The sequence below is a fragment of the Boleophthalmus pectinirostris genome, unplaced genomic scaffold (genome assembly GCF_026225935.1).
Source record: "Boleophthalmus pectinirostris isolate CB_2022bp ecotype Guang Dong unplaced genomic scaffold, ASM2622593v1 HiC_scaffold_2, whole genome shotgun sequence".
Lineage (NCBI taxonomy): Eukaryota > Metazoa > Chordata > Actinopteri > Gobiiformes > Gobiidae > Boleophthalmus > Boleophthalmus pectinirostris.
The window spans coordinates 37,566,630-37,590,021 of NW_026571152.1; the positions used below are offsets into that span (position 1 = coordinate 37,566,630).

At 40.0% G+C, this 23,392-nt stretch overlaps 1 protein-coding gene across 3 annotated transcripts in view; it reads left to right on the forward strand.

Moving 5' to 3' along the window:
• The window catches only part of mical3a (microtubule associated monooxygenase, calponin and LIM domain containing 3a), a 203,302-nt gene extending 181,447 nt beyond the window's left edge, over positions 1–21,855 (forward strand). For all 3 annotated transcript variants that reach the window (XM_055155999.1, XM_055156000.1, XM_020941178.2), the window contains 3 exons: positions 10,579–10,678; positions 16,124–16,197; positions 18,115–21,855. In XM_055155999.1, the coding sequence (XP_055011974.1) occupies positions 10,579–10,678; positions 16,124–16,197; positions 18,115–18,299 (359 nt within the window). In that variant the 3' untranslated portion in view covers positions 18,300–21,855. The remainder of the gene's footprint in view (positions 1–10,578; positions 10,679–16,123; positions 16,198–18,114) is intronic.
• Positions 21,856–23,392: the final 1,537 nt, after the last annotated feature.

The following is a 23,392-nucleotide window of genomic DNA, read 5'->3' on the forward strand; positions in this document are numbered from 1 at the left end:
AGCGCAGTTGCTCATGTACGTGCATACGCATGACTTTACTTACTTTAAAACAGTGAATAAAATCTGCTCCAAAACACACGGCAAACCCGCACTTACCTTTAAGAAGGACAGACAGAAGTTTAGCTGCCTGTCGTCTCCGGCTGTCATCACTGCTCTGCGCTGTTTTTATATCCATCCAACTCACTGAGAAGTGCGTATCATAAAAGGACGCACATCAGACTCACTATTTACCGTATTTTCCGCACTATTGGGAGCGCTCTAAAGCCTCCGACCCCATCAAAAAACAACTGCGTGCCCCACAATCCAGAGCGCCCTATCCAGTAATCTACTCGGGTGTCCCAGCACGACTTCAGTAAACTATAAAGCCGCGCCACCCACAGCACACGCACGGAGCAGACAGAGACCATGCAGCGAAAAACACCCGCAGCCACACTCATCACTCCATGCGGACGAGGAACGGAACGGAGGAACAAACAATGTGCCACTTCTAGACACAACTGAACAACTGAGTCACTGCGAACACGCCGACAATCCAGCGGTCCCAGACAGCACCCTCCCTACACGCCACAACAGAACAAAGCCCAGAGTCACCGTGAACGCCACAAACAAAGTCCCACTGACTCATCCAACTGTTGTGTTTCTTTCAAAGTCCGGCGCGGTTTATTTGTGAAAAAAGTTCAAAAATACACCATTTAATGACAGTGCGCCTTATAATCCAGAGCGCCTAATAGTGCGGAAAATACGGTAATAGATATTTCTGCGGCTGGACTTTTTTCCTCCACTAAAGCAATAGTACATGTAAACAAACAGCGCGGAACATAGAAGTCTTAGTGTGATTGCGCCCTTATTGAACTTCCGACAGACAGCGCAGTTCCTCCAGTCAGCGTCACACCCCCAGTGAATATTAATGACGTCAGCTGCAAAGTACCTACTCATCGTATCGCCCACCTCTCCTGTCTTTGTCCTCTCTGTCTTCTGTCCGTCTGTCTTCACGTCCGCTTCACTCCCGTCAAACCTCAAACGTCTCTCCCCTTTGTCTTATGTAAGTTGAGCCCTGTGAGGGGACTTCCCGCCGGAGACCCGTGTCCCTGTGCCCCTGCTGGTCCCCTGAAGGTAACGTGTCCTCCCCATCCTCCGCCCGCCGCCCTCACGCCAACGGGTGTGGCGGGTTACCGTGGCAACCCTTTGGATCTGCACCCCCCCCCTTCCCGGGACCTCCCCCTTCCCCTTGTTGCCCTAAACCTGAACCTCGGTCCTTAAAAGTGCACCGCGTAACGTTTCTAGTGAAAAGTCCGCCAGCTGATGTCGCCATGGAAATGTTATAGCTTTGTCTAGAATGTTCCATGGTTTACATTAAACCGTATTAAATCCATCACGAGGGAGACAAGCAGGTTACAGCACTACGGTACATTACAAGTCAGATCTGTGGAGAGTCGGCCCTATTTACTGAAGGTTTTTAGACTTTTTTTTACTGATTTATTGATCCACAAGGGAAATTATTTGGACACAGTAGCTCATAAATCTCAATATATTATAATAATAAAGAGCAAAAATATAAATGTAAATATAAATATAAACAAATTCATAATAAGTAGCAACAGACAAGTGTCAGATAAGGCATAATTATATAAATGTGTATCTACAAGTAGAAATATAGTAATACAAGTATATTTTGAGCAATAGAAACTCCTGCAATGAATAGACCACTAAATATCTTACTGGAGGCAGCTGGAGGCAAAAGTGAACTGGAACATAATGTGATTTTAATGGGAAAACCAGGATTAATTTCAGGAGTGCAAGTTCAGGCACCAGCCAATCAACGAAGAGCGATACATTCAGTGTTGTCAATGATTCCCAAGATCGAGGATTTAAAGCCGGAACAAAGAGAATGTTTGGTGAATTCACGGATCAAGAATGTCGGACTTCCGGTCAGTGCGCAATGCATACTGGGAAGGATTCTCTGAAAAAGTGAGCATCAAACCGCCATACAGTGGGATGCGTCTATTGACAAAGTCAGTCTTTTCAAGTCTTTTGAACCATATCGCTTTTGTTTCTGGTTCTGATATTGTCATATTTTAGTTATGGGATTTGGACATTCTAATTGTGTGGTTGTTGGATCCTAACAGCGGAAAACGGCTGGAGAAATTTGTTTGCGAACTCCATAAATGCAAAAGGGAATCAGATGTGTGTGACTGCAAACCTCCGTTCAAACTGTTTCTCTTCCCAACAGAATTGAAAAACAGTGAAAGGTGAAGGCGATGGGCAGGATTGATACACGGGAAGGATGAAAAAAGAAACCTTTGACTGTCTAAATCAGGGGTGTCGAACTCAGTTTGGTCCGGGGGCCGTATCCAACCTACTTTGATCCCAAAGGGGCCGGATCAGAAAACTCATGTCATATAAACCCCAAAAATAACAATAAGTTCAAATATTTGTGCAGAGAAACACAAATCTATTACAGAAATCTTTTTAAATTGATGAACTCTTTCTTATTATAAGTTTATAATATTATGAACAACCTGAAACTTTAAGAAAAATTCAATTACAACACAATGTTTTAACATGAACTTGTATGTAAACAGGAATAAGTCAATTTTTCTTGGAAAATCCTGCACTCGGCTCCACTTTTCTCATTTTTGACATTTTTTTGATGAGGGTGTCACGGTCAACAGTCAAAACGATCGTCCTTTAAGAGCGTTTGGAAAGAGACAAGTCTTCATTTGTGCTGCTCTGGTGGGAGGGGCCACGTACAGAGACGCTGGAGACGCTGCTGTGATAAACACCACAGAAAATTACAAATATTTTAATAGAAAATATAATTAAAATATTTTAGTAGAAAATCACCCAAGGGCCACATTAAAAGTCTTGGAGGGCCGGATCTGGCCCCCGGGCCGTATGTTTGACACCTGTGGTCTAAATCATCCCAAGAACCGGAAACAAAATCGATATGGTTCAAAAGACTTGAAAAGATCAGCTTTGCCAATAGACACATCCCACTGGGAAATCAAACAGGAACGGTTTGATGCTCACTTTTTCGGAAAATCCTTCCCAGTGTGCATAGCGCAATGACCGGAAGTCCGAGATTCTTGATGCATGTATTTCGTCTAGGGGAAAGTCGTTATTGCCCTTCTTTTTATGGGATTTGGGAAAAGCTTAATATGCCAGTTAGTCCCGTTAGCGGCGCATTACATACGTCACGACCAAATAGCAGCGATTGGTTAAATAAAAAAAAAAATACCCGCCTAACATCGAGCGAACGGATTCTAACGCTGCGAGGTCAGACGGTTTCTACGAAGCAAAACCGGCTGATGAATCAGGCTAGAACATTCCGGGCAAAGCAGTAACATCTCCACGGTGACAGACGGACCCTCCACCAGAAACATTGCGCAGTGCACCTTTAACCTTTAACCCTTCCCCCTTTAACCACTACCATGTATGCAGAACTGAGCACAGCACGTCCCCTGCTTGTATGTAGTTTCAAAATCTGCTTTCTGTTTGACTCTTATTATTATTTTAAAAACGCATAAAAAATACAACAGGGGGAAACAACTGTGTGACTCCGTTGCATTAACCGCATGATCCTTGATTTCTATTTGACCTCGATTGAATATGAAAGGTTTTGGTGCCTATTTTTAGTCTTCTTAAGTCATGAACCTGCCTTGTAACATGAATTAAAGATCCATTTTAAAGTTGAGCAGGTTTATACTCGTATGTGGATGGCTTACGGAAAAGTTTGTGGCTTTGAAAGTACTTGCATGGTGTGAGGAGGAAGGTGGTGACGAATGTTTGATAAAAATATTCAGAGTGTCGTTTAAGGTTTATGGTTGGTTTGGTCTGATTCTAACACCTGTTGTGTGGAGGTTTTTTTTGCGTTTGGTTTCTAATCTAAACGTGTGATCCGAGTTTTGTCCTGGTTCTGAGCCGGATCAGTGAACAGCGGGGCTCTTGTTTTTGCATAAGCCTGTCACTATAATTACGAGATCAACTCTAGATCAACATGTCAATAAATTATGGAGGGAACAATGTTTTTTGGAGCTGAATTATTATCAGCGTGCTCACATTCTTTGAGCTAGAGGAAATCTTTTACATTTACTTGTTTTTGAGCAGTTAAGGGACAAAAATATGACTCATTGACACTACTTACTTAAAGCTACAGTATGTAACTTTCTGGAGATGGCATGTCTCCTGCATGATTCATGGAAAAAGAAAGTTAAAACCATATTTCAGGAACATTTTTCATTGAGCTTTACTGTTGAAGATTATAGTCACGGGAGCAACATGAAACGACATTTCATGGAATCAGGTTCGTGGAGATGCAAGCCCGTACATAGTAAGTTTTTTTTACAAGTTTTTCCAGTGCAATAAACACAATATTTTGGATTAAAGGTTACATACTGTGGCATTAAAGGTCCTAAATTGTGCAAAACTGACTCCTGTGTGCTTTAATTCGTGTTATAATGCTGTTACCTCCTCAAAAATATAAGCAGAATTTTGTTTTGTTTCGTTCACACCTGAATCTTTGTATCACTCGTTCTTTTGGGGTTTTTTTTAAGTAAAACCAAAAATAAGAACATGAAATTGACCAAATTGAGAAAGCGGATAATGATTCATTTTTTTTCAGTGTTCAATTTTGTGTTTAAATGAATAATGGAAAAAATGGATAACGACCGTTTCCCGTTTACGTGACTTAAACTGCGATGCTGGACTGAACCAGGACTGAACCAGGTCTGATCCCAGGACTGTACCAGGAGGACTAAACCAGGAAAGAACCAGGTCTAAAACAGGACTAAACCAGGTCTAAACCAGGTCTAAACCAGAACTGAACTAGCACTAAACCAGGTCTACCACGACTAAACCAGGACTAAACCTGTCTCACTCCTAGTCTCAGTCCCGGTCTGGTCCCAGTCTGGCCCTGGTCTCAGTCCTGGCCTGGTCCTGAGCTGGTCCTGGTCTCAGTCCTGATCACCCGACAGTCTACTGCGCACCTTCGGGCCCGTCCAGACACTCCTGGTTCAGTCCTGGTTCAGTCCTGGTTCAGTCCTGGTTTAGTCCTGGTTCAGTCCTCATTTAGTCCTGGTTCAGTCTTGTTTTAGTTGCTCGTTTAGATCTGGTTCAGTCCTGTTTTAGTTCTGGTTTAGACCTGGTTTAGTCCATATGCGGCGCAAAAGTTCGGCATCACAATTTAAGTCGTGGAAACGGTCGTTATCTGTTTTTTTTTTCCATTATTCATTTAAACACAAAATCAAAAACTGAAAAAACGAATCGTTATACATTTTTTCATTTCGGTTTTGGAGACAAATAATGAAGAAAATAATAGTTTTTTTTATCTTGTTTTTGGTTTTATTTTAAAAAATGAAAGAACGAACGATACACAGATTACACATGTTTGAGTAACCCTGCATTTTTGGCTCTGTTAAACATGAATAACGTGAATGAAACAAAACTCCTCGTATGTTTGTGATGAGGAAACATCATTATAACACAGATCAGAAAACGGCGTCGTACTGTAGGCCCTTTAAGCGTCTCATTCTGCTCCAGCTCGTGATGTACATTTCGAAAAGGATTTATTGGGATTTCCTGCTTTGGGGTTATTCTCGGGTAGCTTCTTTTCATTATTATTGTTTATCGTCAACAAAAAAATTGAGAACAAACATGGTGACAGGCCTATGTTTGGAGCCTTGGGTTGAAGGTTGGTGGCGGTGGAAGTTAAATTGCGAGACCGTGCTTTATTTTGTTATCTTCCTCCTCCTCCCATTTTCCTCCGCAATTTTAGTCCGGCTCTTACCCCCTTTTTACCTCTCCGTGTAATAAGCAGAAGCCAGACCCCGGAGAACACAGCCAATTTGCGACTCTTCTTCTGTGTTCCTCTCGTATTGTTAGAGAAACGCCTCTTCGCCGGCTAAGTATGTCACGGCGTGTTGAGGTCCGGCTTTTGGCGCTTCAGTGAAAGTCCTTAGCTCCACCTGCTGCAGCCTGATAATGAAAAAGAGGAACACAAAAGCCCACCACGTCGAGGATATCATTACACACAGACTGTGGTGAATGGGGGAAAAGGCAGAGAACACTATGCTTTCTAATTGATTACATTGTAGAATAAGAGCGTAACCTTGGCTTCTATAATTCAGTAAATTTCCCATTCTTTTTTTTCTCGAACCTTCAGTAAAAAATTAAAATTTCGAAAGTTTGGTAAGGGCTAATCAGATTTATGGTACCACCGGCTACCACACTGTTGCGTCACTACTTTCTGTCCAATTGTGTAGCTATGCGTTGTTTTTTTTTGTTTGTTTTTTTGCTGAGTCGTGCTGAAATTAATAAATATTTAAAGGTGCATTGTGTAACTTTTTCTGGTGGAGGGTCCATCAAATGCTTTTCTTCAGGGAGATGTTTTTGCTTTATCTGGAATGTTTCACAGTGTGGTATTTAATCTTTCTATCTTCATGGAAACCAAGGTAATTAATGAATTAATTCATTCATTTATATAACGCCTTTCAAGACACCCAAAGTGTTTTACAGTTCATTGTTCGTTCATTCCACTCTCAGTGGTGGTAAACTACTATTGCAGCCACAGCTGCCCTGGGGCAGACTGACAGAAGAGAGGCTGCCAATCTTCACCATCGGCCCCTCCGACCACCACCATCGCTCACAAACACACCACTTTCATACTAGACAATGCGGGTGAAGTGTCTTGCCTAAGGACACAGCGACAGTTTTTGCCACTGGCGCCCCCTGTGGCACCTGTTTTTCCCAGTGTCTCCCATCCAAGTACTAACCAGGCCCGGCCTTGCTGAGCTTCTGACATCTGATAGGATCAGGCTTTGACAAGCTGGTATGGCCACGAAGTTACAGGTCAGATCTGTGGAGAGGCAACCCCATTAACAGTCAGAATGCCTGTTTTTTTCCATTTAATTGAGCTGTAAAGTCACATGTAATAAAAAAAAAAGTAGCATAAAGCTGCTTAATGTCATACTGTGAAACAATTCAGGCAGAACATCTCTGTAGAAACAAGCAGGTGATGGACCCCCTACCAAAAAGTTACATAGTGCATCTTTAAAGATAGAGCAGTGAACAGGGAGCTGTGGGTGGATGTCACTGACAACATGTTAAAAAGCACAGAAAAAAAATCAATATTTCAGCAGAGGACACTTCTGTGTTTAGAAAGAGAAATGTTTGTGTCTCAATACAAACGCTGTTGTTAATACAGTACGACTCCGCTACAAACTGAAGTATTCAACATAAAAAAATAATTGGGTAGTCTTTATTTTAATAGATTGTTTATTTTATGTTTTCCTATTATAATAAAAGTGACTGTTTGTGCTTTGAGACCTATAATTTTATTTTAAATCTGTTTCTGAAATGTTATAAACCGCGAAGTGATTAAAACATTTCAGCGAATTTTCCATTTTAAATTAAAGCTTTTTGGACTTAAAGCTGCACTGTGTAACTTTGAGTTGGAGGATCCGCTCCCTGCTTGTCTTCATAGAAATTTATTTTAAATGTTCCACAATGTGTAAAATAAGTAAACATATCCATCTTGCTTTTATTCAATTACATATAACACTAAAATATTTTGTAAAACTTGAAAAACCTCCTCCGATTTTACTTTGCTGGCATCACGTTTGTCTCCATGGAGATAGATAAACTTAATGCCATACTGTGGAACATTCCAGGCAGTTAATAACATTCCAAGTAAGCGGGGAACCCTCCACCAGCAAAGTTACACAATGCAGCTTTAAAGCAACAACGTTATGAAGATCAATTCGCACGTAGCTGGTTAGAACTCTTAATTTTTTAATTTTTCGAAATGTCTGTGGGAAAAATGAATGGGAAATTTACTTCCAGAACCAAAGCGAGGTCCAGAAAAGTCCTATTGCTCTATAATTATGAGGTTCCTGTGTTTTTAATTTTGAAAGAATCATAATGAAACAGTCTACCACATCAAAAATATCATTATGACTGTGAAAAAGTAGAGAAAAATAGGCTTTTTAATTGGTTCCACTGTAGAATAAGAGCGTGACCTTGGTTTCTATAAGAGGCTATGACATAAAAGAAAATATAGGAGTTTTTTTTTTTTTTTTTTTTCCATTGCGTGAATTTTAACCTTGAGATAAAAATACATAAGCATAAAAATCCGTGTATCGTTCATTCATTTGTTTTTCAGTATAAAACCAAAAATAAGAAAACGAAAAAACAACTAATTTCTTCATTATTTGTCTCCAAAACCAAAATGGAAAAAACAGATAACGGCCGTTTCCCTTTTCCGTGATTTAAACTGCGATGCCGGACTTTTGTGCCACATACGGACTAAACCAAGTCTAAACCAGGACTAAAGCAGGTCTAAACCAGGTCTAAACCAGGTCTAAACCAGGTCTAAACCAGGTCTAAACCAGGTCTAAACCGGTCTCAGTCCTGGGCTCAGTTCTGCTTTGGTCCCGGTCTGGTCCCGGTCTCAGTCTTGGTCTGGTCCTGGTCTCAGTCCTAAACCAGGACTAAATTGGAACTGAATGAGGACTAAACCAAGACTGAACCAGGAGGGTCAGGATGGGCCCGGAGGTGCACCCGCATAGACTCTTGGGTGATCAGGAAGCCGGGACCAGACCTGGACTGAGACCGGAACTGAGACTGGGACAAAGACCAAGAACAGGACCTGGACTGAGACCAGGACTGAGGCCGGGACCAGACCAGGACCAGGCCGTGATTGAACCCAGGACTGAGACCGGGAGACCGAGGACTGAAACCGGGACCAGACCGGGACCAGACCTGGAACTGAGACTGGTTTAGACATGGTTTAGTCCTGGTTTCGTCATGGTTTAGTCCTGGTTTAGTCCTGGTTTAGACTTGTTCAGTCCACCATCGCAGTTTAAGTCACGGAAACGGGAAACGGGCATTATCTGTTTTTTTCCATTATTCATTTAAACACAAAATCAAAAACTGGTTTTGGTTTCGGAGACAAATAATGAAGAAAACAGCTGTTTTTTCGTTTTCTTATTTTTGGTTTTATTTTAAAAAGCAAATAAACGAATGATACACGGATTGATAAACAATGTCTATTTTGAATCTTGATGTACGATATGTAGGCCGGCGAGGATGAATGCCAAAATGTCACTTGGTTCTGCCCATCAACTCCAAAAAACAGCTGAGAAAATACCAGCCCTGAAGCTCATTTTACTTGTACACAAGTCCAAACTGGGTAACACAAAGCTCCGCCGAAGCTTTGTTTGTGAGTGTGACTGTGTGCTTGCTTGGAGCTGTCTATTGAGACTCTGCAGCTGACGTCATTAAGGTTCCCTGGGCCCCAGACGCTCTGTTACTCGAGGTGTACTTAACCCGAGACGTATTTGAACACAATCTGACCAGAAAGAGCTGACTTGGTTGGGACGAAATCTGTGCATCATTTGTTCATTCATTTTTCAAAATAAAACCAACAATAAGGAAACGAAACAACAATTATTTTCTTCATTATTTGTCTCCAAAACCAAAATTAAAAAAAACGGATAATGATTAATTTTTTCAGTTTTCAATTTTATGTTTAAATGAAAAATGGAAAAAAAAAAAAACAGATAAAGATCGTTTCCCGTTTACATGACTTAAACTTTGATGTCGGACTGAACCAAGACTGAACCAGGTCTGGAACCAGACCGGGACTGAGTCCGGGAGTGAGACTGGGACCAGACCAGGACTGAGACCGGGACCGAGACTGGGACTAAAACCAGTACCAGACCGAGACTGAGATCAGGGACTGAGACCAGACCTGAGACCGGGACCAGACCGGGACCGAGACCGGGACTGAGACCGGGACCAGACCGAGACTGAGACTGGGACTGAGACCAGCACCAGACCAGGACTGAGACCGGCACCAAACCGGGATTGAGACCGGGACTGAGACCGGAACTGAGACCGGGGCCAGACCGGGACTGAAAATGGTTTAGTCCTGTTTTAGTCCTGATTTAGTCCTGGTTCAGTCCGGCATCACAGTTTAAGTGCAGAAAACAGGAAACAGCCGTTACCCGTTTTTCCATTTTTCATTTAAACACAAAATCGAAAACTGAAAAAACTAATCATTATCCGTTTTTTCATTTTCGGTTTTGGAGACAAATAATGAAGAAAACAGTTGTTTTTTTTTTTATTTTCTTATTTTTGGTTTCATTTTGAGAAACGAATAAACGAATGGCACACAGATTGGACTAGAACAAGTGAGATGATCTTAAACAAGTCCCTTTTCAGTTTTCAATTCAGTTTTTCCGCTTTTTCCTTTTATTGTGCTCCTGAAAATGCGTCGTTTCTTGACTTTTCGGCCTTTTCGACAGTTTTCGCGCTGTGTCTCCATGGTAAATACCGAACATTCCCCTATAGAGACGCACGTAGAGCACCCCCGGCGTGACTTCAGCGCAGAGTCTCAATAGCCACGCCCTCGATATGCCCACCTGAGTGTCTCTTAGTCCGTTTCTCCGCCTCTCCGTCCCTCGGCGAGGACGTGGGGTTTGGCTGTCACTGAGCTGCCCGGTTGGGATCAGAGAGACCCAAGAGCCGTGCCACTGTCCTGACCTCTGACCTCTGACCTCTGACCTCCTCTCCTCCCAGGAATGGGCAAGAAGGACGACCCCAAACTCATGCAGGAGTGGTTCAAGCTGGTCCAGGAGAAAAACGCCCTGGTCCGATACGAATCTGAGCTCATGATATTGTAAGTAAAGCTTTATTTGGTCTTTTTTTTTTACACATTTGTATTGTTTCAGTATTACTTGGATTATCTTGAATTACATTTTCTTCAATCCAAGATCATCTATAACTCAAAAATTAATTTCACTTATAACATTTTGTCAGTCTTGATACTGTTTTAGTTATAAAATATAGTTTTAATATAGAGGAGGAGTAGAGGTGTTTTTAAATGTAATTTTGGTAACACTTTATAATAACTACACCTTATTTAGCCTTAATAAAGCATGAACAAAGGCTTAACTAATAATGAACAAAGACTTAATTAATAATGATTCACACTTAGTAACTACTTAATTACTACCTTAATTAGCACTTGCACTTAATTTGCTTGTGCTGTAAATAGTTACTCATAATTATTTCATACTTAATTACTCATGAACTAACCATTTGAGCATTTATTAATGATTAGTAAACTATGAGAGAATGCTTTACTAATAATGCAATGCAATGGTAATTCAGGCAGCTGTTATCTGTTAGTTAAGTCTTTTTGAGAGCTTTTCCAAACTGAAGACGAATTGTGCTTTATTAATAAACATTTACTAAGCGTGAATCATTATTAATTAAATCTCAGTTCATTATTAATTAAGTCTTTGTTCATGCTTTATTAAGGCTTAAGTAAGGTGTAGTTATTGTAAAGTGTTACCGTAATTTTCTTTGCTTATGAAGGCTATATGCTACGATTAAGTCAGAAAAGTACCCAGAATGCATTTTTACTTCACAAATTTGATTTTCTAGAGCCAAGATCACGATTGTTAGGGATGGACTCATACAGAAAGAAAAAAAAAAATCCAAATATCAGTTCAGCCGATATCATATTTTGACATATAAACTGATGTAATAAGACTTCTTGGCCCAGAAAGTCTTGAATTTTTATTTACACAAAGTTCTTCAGCGGTTATTTGAGAGATAAATAACAGCTACATGACATGCTTGGATCGTTTTGTCTTATTTTTTTTGTTTTGTTTCTTTGCTGTTTTCAATCTCTGCACTGGTATCGGTTGGTATCGGGTATCAGCAGCTTTAGTATCATCCAGAGGTGGGGACTTGCAGGTCGTGACTTGGACTCGAGTCTCACTTGAGTCAGTGTTTTTAGGACTTGAGACTTGACTTGATAAAATACTTTTCTCTTTACACTTGATACATGCAGTGCTTAATTTTTCAGTAACAAACTGGAACATGTTCCTCGCACTTCTCTGTCTGTCACTTTGGATGTAACTGAAGTACTGTGACGTGGTGTCCTCAAAAGTACTATAGAAATATACAGTACAATACAGTAAAATCAAGGGAACTACAGAGAACATGATCCTTACATTTCAGTGCAGACAACATGACAAAGTAACTTTAACACTTTTAATCTTAATTCTTTTTATTCTGACCATAATAATTCACATTCTTTTCAAGACAATTAAAGAAAAATTTGCATTTCAACAACTGTTACAATAATTTAAATAATCATATATCATTTAAGCACAACTTTAAAAGTCATATAAATAGCAAAAATCTAGCTGTATTTGGTACCTTTTTGGTTTAAAGACTTGAAATGACTTTTTGTACAATGACAATTTGGACTTGACTTGGATTTATGGGCCAGTGATTCGAGACTCGACTTGAACTTTCCTGTATTCGACTTGGGACTTGACTTGGACTTGAGGTCAATGACTTGAGACTTGAGACGTTCAAAACAACGACTTGGTCCCACCTTTGGTCTCAGCATAGTAGTATAGTAACACATTTAACTGTGATTGGTTAAATCCGCCTGTCACTCAAACGCAGACACACCCACTCCTCCTATTGGTCAGTCTTTATTATGTTTTGAGAGTAGAGCTGCATTAAACAAAAAGCTCAAAATCACAATATATGTCCGAAAAGTACCCGGAATGTCACAAATCAGGGGTGGTCTATATGCCAAGAAATATCGATTTTTTTAAAGCCAAGATCATGATTGTTAGGGATGCACCGATACGATACTGATATTCTGGATTGGATATCTGCTTCTATGGTTACTTTAGAGATAAACAACAGCTATATAACACATTTGGATAGTTTTGTCTTATTTTATTTTTGTTTACAGGAAATAAATGCTGTTTTCAGTCTCTGCTCCATCCGTATCCAGGGTTCCCATACTTGTTCACAAAATTTCAAAAGTTTTCCATGACTTTTTCATGACCTAAAGTGAATGTCGTGTGTAGAATTGATCAGACTTTTACAGCTAAATATGAACCCTTAACCCTTTCCACTCACCTTATGGTTTGGTATTATAGTTTTTTTTAAAATTCTAAATACTGTCGGTGCATTTATTGTCGTCTCTTTTAAACAAAAGGCGCAAACGTTCAGAAATCATCATAATAGCTTCATGAGAACTTAACAGAAACACTGTAGGTTGTGTGAAAAATATACTAAGATTCCATGAGTTTTCCAAAACTTACATTGAATTTACCAAATGTCATGACTTTTCCAGGCCTAGACAGTGACATTTTCAATTTCAAAGACTTTTCCAGGATTTCCATGACCGTGGGAACCCTGAGTATCAGCAACTATAGTATCAAAATTGGTATTGGAACTGAAAAAGCTAGATATCCGTGCATCCCACAATCCTGATTTCATTACAGTTTAGCTTTGTATTACTCCTTCTTTTGCTTAACTGTGATTGGTTAAATCCATCTGTCAATCAACTCAAATATAGACACACCCCCTTCTTCTACTGGTCAGTCTTTATCATGTCTTGGTTAAAATCACAATATTACACTTGCACCACACCGCACCGAGATGGCCGCACTAATCAGATCACACGTTTTATCGTCACATCGCCAAGGTAACGCAGAAAAGTAAAAGTTGTAAAGGTCCGGTGTTTTTAATTTCAAAAGTAGACGGGAATGGGATTTGACAGGAAATGGATGGGATACGAACGACACGAGCTAAAAAGTCACCGGGGACCAAACCGCTCAGGGCTTTCACATTTGTGCGTTTGACCCTTCAGCGCTTTGCTCAAAGATTAGTTTTGACGCACACCAACACACACACACACACACATATAAACACACACACACACACGCACACAGTAAATGGCAGCCCTGAGCCCTGTGGTAGAGGGAAAACTTTCTGGCTGAGTTTGTGCGTTTCACCTGCCTCCGTGAGACGAGCCCCGGAGTTTTGGAGCAGGTCCGGCCTCCTGTTGCTACTGATTGTTTTTTTTGGAGAAGACTCTTTACCGCCAACACAAACAACTTCACACACAGACAGATGGCCGGGCTACGATTAAATTTAGAGCAAGTGTAGTATAGAATTTTGCCTTTTTCTAACACCGACTTTTATTTTTATTGCAAATATCCACGCACAACAGTATTTAACCAGATAACATTGCCATTCTGTATTGTATCTGTATTAAAATGTGGATAGAGCAGAACTATTTTTATTATTGTTTATTACTTATTGAAAATGTGCAGCTGATGCCATCATCTTGTGTTTGGGTGTGGCACTGCTCCGTCTGAGGCTTTGTTAGACTTTAATCTGAGCTTTATTTTAACACAATCTGACCATAAAGAAGTGACTGAGCTGGAACGACAGCAGGTGAGCTCAATTGTGCTGCTGAACAAGTCACACACAAATAACATCACAATGACAAGCGAGTTAGTATTAGTCAACTTTTTTCAGTCATTCACTAAGGCCCCGTCCACACTGGTACGTATTCGAGTCGTTTCCGTTGTGGATGCAGTGTTCGTCCACACTAATCCGATGAAAAACGGCTCCAGAGACGGAATGATCTGGTGCCGCCAGCTCCCATGAATTCATCTGAGTACAGATCTGATCCGACACCGTGTGGACGCCTGAAAACATTGATACACTGATGTAGAAGTTCTAGAAGTTCCACGTCACTGTGATTTGCGCCTTCCTGATTCGCTGGGTTTGTGAAATCGATCATGTGATGCTATTGCGGAAAACAGTGTAAACAAACCAGAGACAAAGAGCGGCGCTAGAACTACTCGCTAATACACGGTCCACAAAAAAACTGTTTTCACACTTGCCATCTTCCTCAGTTCGAAATCGGTTGCTGCAACTTGAACTGTGCTTGTCAGCTTCTCCTGGAGGCAGCCTGAACAGAGGATCTTAAGAAAGAGACTTGGAGAGTTAGAAAAGTCTCTTTATTTGAGTCAGGCAGATTCAGGTCTCAAGATTCAAGTTGATCCAGCATGATTTTGCCTACGCGGCGTCTCTCTGTGCGTCGGTCGTCCCTCGACAATGCGGTCGGCGTTCCCCCACTGATGCACAGAAAAACTGGATGCCTTTTATACCAGCATAACTATTGAGTTAACATCTTCATGGAAAAATACACAGCAGTTTGTCCAAACACGTGTCCCATAACAGACTGGCAGATGCTAAAGGTTGGAGATACACCCCTTATCTGTCCCATATACATTCACCATTGACACTCCAAAGTCCAAAAACATACACAGCATGTCAAGGAACACAGAGATTAATTACAGGGCGTATTAACATATGAATGAAACTTTAAAAACACAGGGTAGAAGCCCACATGCTCTACTTGCTTGTTTTTGATGACATGATGCCAGCCTAGTCATGTGACCAGTGTCTCAGGCGGTTTTGCAGTTAGAGTGAAGTATAGTTCTAAAGGTCTACGTGTACAACCTGCAGACGGATAATCTCTGAAAAGTTTAACATGAACCATCTGAAATGCGATAGAAGCACAGACCAGACTCACCATCAGCAGAACACCCCTCTGTCACAGAAAGAACACTCATATTCCACTGAGTCTTGCTGAGCCGTATCAGCGCACAAGGAGCGAGCTGTTTTTTGAGCCTTTAGTTTATACAAATTAGCCATGTGGGTTTAAGTTTCGTTTCTGTAAAACGTAAACAAATATGTGCTTGAGAGTTTGGTAAACTTATGTTCTGTTGTTTATGCTCTAGTTATCTGAATAATTGTTGATATGTTATGTTATCGTACAGACGCCTTTTCAGCTTGTTGTTTTCTGTTCTATTGTTATCACTATAACTTGACTTTCAAGATGAAATGTCAGTTCCTGGTCCCTGATTTCATAAAATAAATTTACCCCAAAAAGTGCAACTTATAGTCCAGTGTGACTTATATATGTCTTTTTCTTCTTCATTATGCTTTTTTTGGCTGGTGCGACTTATACTCCAGAGCGACTTATAGTCCGAAAAATATGATAACAGTTATTTTTGATCAATTTGTCAAAATAAAGCTCAGATTAAAGTCTAACAAAGCCTCAGATATTGATGATATTAGCTGCAAAGTATCAATAAAACACCATCTCCTTTTCCGAGCGTTGGTATGTTTGCGGTTTGGACAAGAAGGAATCATTTAAAAAGGATGTGTAAGATAAATGTGGCCTGTGTGTGTCTTTAAACGCACCTGTCTGTGTGTGTGTCAGTGCCAGAGAGCTGGAGCTGGAGGACAGACAGAGCCGACTGCAGCAGGAACTCAGGGAGAGGATGGCAGTGGAAGGTGAGTGTGTGAATGCTGATGAGAAGCCCGCTGCCTCGTCTTTTTACCGCGTATTTACAATTTAAAGAGTCCATATTGCACCATTTTCTGATCTGGTCTGTTATAATGTTGTTTCCTCTTCACAAACAGACCCGGAGTTGTGTTTTGTTTCATTCACACATGTCTCAGATGTTCTCTCAGACAGAAAACACTCGACCTTGTGATGTTATGTGGTAATACAGGAAGTGCTCCACTGTGTTTTTAAACTCCATGCACCTTCACTAGAATCATTTGGATAATCTCAGCTCTGGAATTGCCAATCTCTACAGAATAAAAGTTTAAAGAAGCTGTTAACTCAAAAACTACTGCTTCATGACATCACAAGGTGGAACAGAGCATTTTGAGCTTTGGAGATGTAGACAAATTAGCAATAAAGAGTAACTCAAACATGTGTGAATGAAAAACATAAATGACAAAACACAATTCCAAGTATGTTTTTGAGGAGGTTTCAACATTATAACGTGCCTTAAAAATCCGTTCAATCATTCGTTAAATCATTTTTCAACTTAAAACCAAAATAAGAAAAGGAAAAAATACAGTTATTTTCCTCATTATTTGTCTCCAAATCCAAAATGAAATAACAGATAATGATTCATTTTTTCAATTTTTTATTTTGTGTTTAAATGAGTAATGGAAAAAACGGATAACGGCCGTTTCCCATTTCATCCAATTTTGACCAAGGCATCTATAATAAAAACAGGAGATGCCGGATTAAGCCAGAAACTGAACCAGGACTAAAACAGGACTGAGTGTCGGGGCAGGCCCGGGGGTGCTCATGCATAGACTGCTGGGTGATTGCAGGCGAAAGGACTGGTGCAGAGCTCCACGCCCCACGGGACTAATCGCAGCCGTCGCCCGATCGCACTTTATGGACACCCTGCACCAAGTCCAAGATTAGTCTAAGATTAGTCCTGGATTAGTCCTGGTTTAGTTCTGGTTTAGACCTGGTTTAGACCTGGTTTAGACCTGATAAAGTCCTGGTTTAGACCTGATAAAGTCCTGGTTTAGTCCTGGTTTAGACCTGGTTTAGACCTGGTTTAGATTTGGTTTAGACCTGATATAGCCCTCGTTTAGACCTGTTTTAGACCTGATGTAGTCCTGGTTTAGACCTGGTTTAGACCTGGTTTAGACCTGGTTTAGACCTGGTTTAGACCTGGTTTAGACCTGATATAGTCCTGGTTTAGTCCTGGTTTAGACCTGGTTTAGACCTGTTTTAGACCTGATGTAGTCCTGGTTTAGACCTGGTTTAGGCCTGTTTTAGACCTGATGTAGTCCTGGTTTAGACCTGGTTTAGACCTGGTTTAGACCTGATGTAGTCCCGGTTTAGACCTGGTTTAAACCTGGTTTAGACCTGGTTTAGACCTGATATAGCCCTGGTTTAGACCTGATGTAGTCCTGGTTTATACCTGGTTTAGACCTGTTTTAGACCTGATGTAGTCCTGGTTTAGACCTGGTTTAGACCTGGTTTAGACCTGGTTTAGACCTGATGTAGTCCCGGTTTAAACCTGGTTTAGACCTGGTTTAGACCTGGTTTAGACCTGTTTTAGACCTGATGTAGTCCTGGTTTAGACCCGGTTTAGACCCGATTTCGACATTTAGACCCGGTTTAGACCCGGTTTAGACCTGGATCCTTGGATCAGTCCTGGTTCAGTCCATATGCAGCACAAAATTTCAGCATCTCCAGTTCTTATTATATATCCATGGTCAAAATTGGATAAAACGGGAAACCATTATCTGTTTTTTCCATTACTCGTTTAAACACAAAATCAAAAATAAAAATAAAAATTAAATGTTTTAGAGACAAATAATGAAGAAGAGTCACAAGAGTCAATTTTGCGTAATATTGGACCTTTTAAATGTCCGTTCTGTGCCTTTCAGACAACTTGAAAACAGAACAGGAGCTGGCGCAGGAGAAGCAGATCCTGAACGAGATGTTGGAGGTGGTGGAGCAGAGGGACTCTCTGGTGGCCCTCCTGGAAGAGCAGCGTCTCCGAGAGAAAGAGGAGGACAAGGACCTGGAGGAGGTGATGCTCTCGAAAGGATTCAACCTCAACTGGACCTAAGAACGCAGACATTACAGATTTAACACGCAGTGAACTCCTCCTCCTCCTCCCCCTCCTCCGCACAGCCCCGCCCCCCTCACGGCCCCCTGCTCCCCTCACACCTGCAGCACTGAATGTTCCGGCTCCTTTTTTCGACTCCAGGGCTGCAGCTCAGTTCGGCGGGACGTGTTGTTTACATGTCCACCGTTCGAAGGCACCACTGTTTAATCACTTTGCAGTTTGGCCTTTTCCTTCCTCTATCACTCAGTGGGAGTTTGTGAAGCCTCTGGACCGCGGGGGACTCTGGGAGAATGTTTAAAGAAAATCTAAAGGGAAGAATGCAGTGAAGTCCTGCTGATGTACAGCCTTTGTAAAAAACAAAACAAAAAAAACTTCTTCTGCTTCTGTGTATAGTTGTTTTTGCAGGTCCGACTCAGCATCCACTTTTGACCTTTTAGAGACGGATGCAGAACTTCGACGCTGGAGGCCGGTGTCCAGTTACAATTTCACGATTTTAGGATGTTTTTTTTTTTTCGCTGAAGTTGCCTTTATTTTTCTCAAACTGCATTGAAATGAACCACGCTCGATCTGAAAGGCACATTTGTTCTCTTCTATCAGACTGTACGGAGTCATTAAGATACCATCAACTACGGCCACGCATATTATGTATTTATTCAGTTTGTTTGCTTTTACTAGATAAACACAGTTCCGTATTCACATGAGAGAGCCCGGAATCTCATTAGTTTTCTCTTGTGCATAACTCCAACCCCATCAGACTCTGCATGTCAGACACCAGGCTCCAGGTGCAGAGTCAAACACAAAACACTAACGCGTATGAGCAGACTTGATAACACGGGGGCCTCCCTGTGTGACGCCTGTTTATCATATTGACAACTAATGTTTACAAGTTTTTGTTCATGTTCAGAATGGAGTTTTCTTGTTCTCCGCGTTGGCAGCAGCCGCGCGATAAACAGCTGTGGAAATAATTCACTTTGGGAGGAAATGTTCTTCCAGCTTTAGGAAAGTCTGCAGCCATTTGCATTAACTTTGTGAACTGTGGATATTAATAATGCAGAGAATAATGCAGTGCTCAGACCCATGTTTGTGCCACAGGACTGTTTTCATATAGTTACACATTGGCCTGACACAGTTTAATGCTGCAGCGTCACTCAGAAACACTACATTCAGTTTATCACAGTGTTAACACGTTTTCACTTCAAGAAGATGCCTTTTTACCGTTTTTATTTCATCTAATTTAACTTTTATCAGTTTGTGTTTTTAGTCACATATCTCACGTTCACTGGACGTTTTGTTTTTTCAGGACACAAACACAGCAACTCCATAATAACAAGAGCGGCACTTAGAATCAGGGATGCACCGATACGATACTGGTGTCGTATATCGGCTCCGATATTGAGCATTTTGATGGATCAGATAGCGGTTCTAAGATATCGGTTCTGATGATATCACGTTTTGGTCTAAATTGGTATAACAAAATGATTTAATAGCCACTGTTGTACCACAACGTTTCACATTTTTTTACATTTTTTTTCCCAAAGCAGTTTTGTTGTTACTTTAAAGCTACACTGTGTAACTTTTTGGTTGGGGATCCCTCACCTGCTTGTTTCTATGGATATATTTGTTCATTGCTTTGCCTGGAATGTTCCACAGTATGACATTTAACATCTCCACCTTACATTTATGCAATTACAGGTTGTTTCATAACTCAAAAATACCTGGAAAAGCAGGAATTCTGACTGAGCAGCAGAGGTGGGGTCTTGCAAGTCGTGACTTGGACTCGAGTCAGACTTGAGTCACTATTTTTTTAACTCGAGACTTGACTTGACAAAATGGACTAAGACTCGGGACTCAACATGGACTTGAATCCAATCCATTTTATTTCTATAGCACATTTCACAAACAAACAGTTTCCAAAGTGCTGCACAAACACATAATAATAACAACAATAATAAAATAATAAAATAAACATTAAGATTTAATCATACTAGTCTGAAAATAATAAAACCAGTTAAATAAAATAAGAGCAAAATCATAGAATAGCAATAAATAAATAAAACCAATAAAATACACAAAAATAAATAATAAAATAAACAAAATAAATGAAAGACACAGAGGACCACACAACTCACGCGGTGTTAAAAGCCAAAGAATAAAAGTGAGTTTTAAGACGAGGTTACTGAAGGTCAATGATTTTGGACTTGACTTGGACTTGAGGCCTGTGACTTGAGAAGCACTTTTAAATCTGAATTCGTTCTATTCTGATTGTAATGATTCACTCTAAGATCTTGTCAAGACATTTCAAAAGGAAACATTTACATTTCTACAACTCTTAAATACTCATATATAAATATACCATGTTTTTTTTTTAAAGTACAATTTATCTTAAAAGTCGTATAAATTGCAAAAATCTAGTTATTTATATTTGTTACTTTGGTTTAAAGACTTGAAATGACTTGAAGCTCAAAGCAGACGACTTGGACTTGACTTGGACTTATGGGTCAGTGACTCGAGACTCGACTTGGACTTACCTGTATTTGACTTTGGACTTGACTCGGACTTGAGGTCAGAGACTTGAGACGCACTTTTTAATCTGAATTTGTTCTATTCTGACCGTAATGATTCACACTAAGACCTTGTCAAGACAATTAAAAAGGAAAAATTAAACAAAATGTACTTATAGAGTATATAAGAGTTGTAGAAACTCTCAAATATAAATATACTATAATTTTTTAAGTACAAATGATCTTAAAAGTCAGATAAATTGCAAAAATTTAAGATATATTTGGTACTTTGGTTTAAAGACTTGAAATGACTTGAAGCTCAAAGTAGACGACTTGGACTTGACTTGGACTTATGGACCAGTGACTCGAGATTTGACTTGGGACTTGACTTGGACTTGAGGTCAAAGACTTGAGACTTGCAAAACGACGACTTGGTCCCACCCCACCTCTGGTCGCCTCTCCACAGATCTGACCTCTAACTTGGCCCGGTTCGGTCTCTGTGAAGATAGAACAGTTTAAAGCCATACTGCGGAACATTCCAGACAAAGCAATAACATCTCGGACCCTCCTTCAGAAAAGTTACTGGTCTTGGCAGATGCTTAAAATAGGAAATAAACCAAAAAAATCGATATTGGAAACCTGAAAAAGCTTGAAATCGGTGCGTCCCTTCAAAACGGCGAAAGAGGAAAGCGCATAGTTTGGTCTAATCCAATCAAACATTTTAAACCGTTTTAAAAATCCAGATGTACTTGGACACTGCTGTGCTTCTCGTCGGCGCCCCCTACGCTACATGTGCATAAGACTTGGTTTAAGCTGTGAATAAAAATGTTTTAAGAAATGATTTTACGGGGTGTCGTTTTAGAGTGTGTGAAATAAGTTTGAAATGACTGATATTTATTAACGTGTGCAAAACTGTATAAAATGTAAAGAAAATGAACCCTAATTTTTAAAACGGTCTGTCACATGACGTGTATTGTAAATGCTTCATGTAGCTAAGTGCGTAGGGGTTATGGATGTATGCTCAAAAGGCAATAAATCAATGCAGTTCTCTTAAATCTGACCCGCTCTTTATTTCAAACACCTGAACTCGAGGAACCCGGAGGAGCTGGAGGAAGCGTCCGGGGTGAGGGAAGTCTGGGGGGACCCTGTTTAGACGACCCGACCCTGGAAAAATGGAAGAAAATGGATGCATATCTGAACTAAGGTGGAATAAAACGACAAATACTACACAATAAAAATGCATTTAAAAGATTTTGTTACTTTAGTTAAAGGTGCACTGTGTAATTTTTCTGGTTTTCTGGCTTCCACTACTGCATAGGGATGAGACGAGACACAATTTCCACAAGATGAGACAAGATACAAGATTGGGTTCACAAGAACGAGACAAGACAAGATTTTAAACGTAATTCCTAATTAGGGGTGTGCAAAAATATTGAAACTGATATATCGTATTGTTTAATGTGATGATACAGTATCAATGTATCACCAAGAGCATTTTTTGGTATATTTTACTAAATTATTTTGTTACAATGCTGACAGTTTTGTTTGGCCTGATTCATCAGCCAGTTTCACTTTATGGAAACTACATTATAAGGTCATTCCACCTCAGTTCGCCCCAAAAAATTGCAATTTGAAAACTCACATTGCCCAATTGCAAAGAAAATTGGTGTATGGGTAAGTTATAGCCAAGAAAGCAAAAAGCTCACACTTTAGCATGATCGGAGTAATGGTTGCTGAGATATCGCAATTTTATTTTATTTTTTCACTTTTTTGTATGGTCGCCGAATTTCAAATTGCATTTACTCAGCAACTTCTGGTCCCATATCAAAACCCAAGGTGTGTATGGAAAGGGCAAATCATAAAGAATAATCTAGCATTTATTTTTGCATTTGAGTACTTTTGAGATGAAATACCTTTTGACCTATTTTGACCTTGAAATTGACAATAAGGGACACGCCCGAGCTCAATGACACCAGAAATTTTCACACAAATTTACCTAGAAATTGACTTACCCCCATTTTAAGACATGCCAAATATGCAAAAATAAATGCCAGATTTGGATTCCTTACAATTTCCCCTTTTCCAAAGATACTTTGGCTTTTGATATTGGACCAGTAAATAAGTAAGTTGCTAAGTAAATGCAATTTGAAACTCGGTGACCACGCAAAAAAGTGAAAAAATTGAAATTGTGATATCTCAGAAACCGTTGGTCCGATTATTTAACTGATTATTGAAATTTTGGGTTTTCTGGCTATTATTTACCATATATACCAAGTTTCATCAAAATTTGACAAAATAGGGTAAATGGACTGACCCTATTTTCTTATTGTCTCTTTATGGAGAAAGAATATGTCTTTAAATCATCTAGCACTCTGTATTTGTCTATATATATGTGTGTGTGTATATATATATCTATATATATATATATATATATATATAGATATAGATATAGATATAATTTGTTTGTTTTTTTGTGAATCTCTGATAAGATTAGAATAAAACACTGTTCCTTTACAATAATTTACTACGTGACATTGTGTGAGTCTTGATTGGCTGGTTGCCTTAGAGGGCGGGGCTAGAGGAAAATCCTGT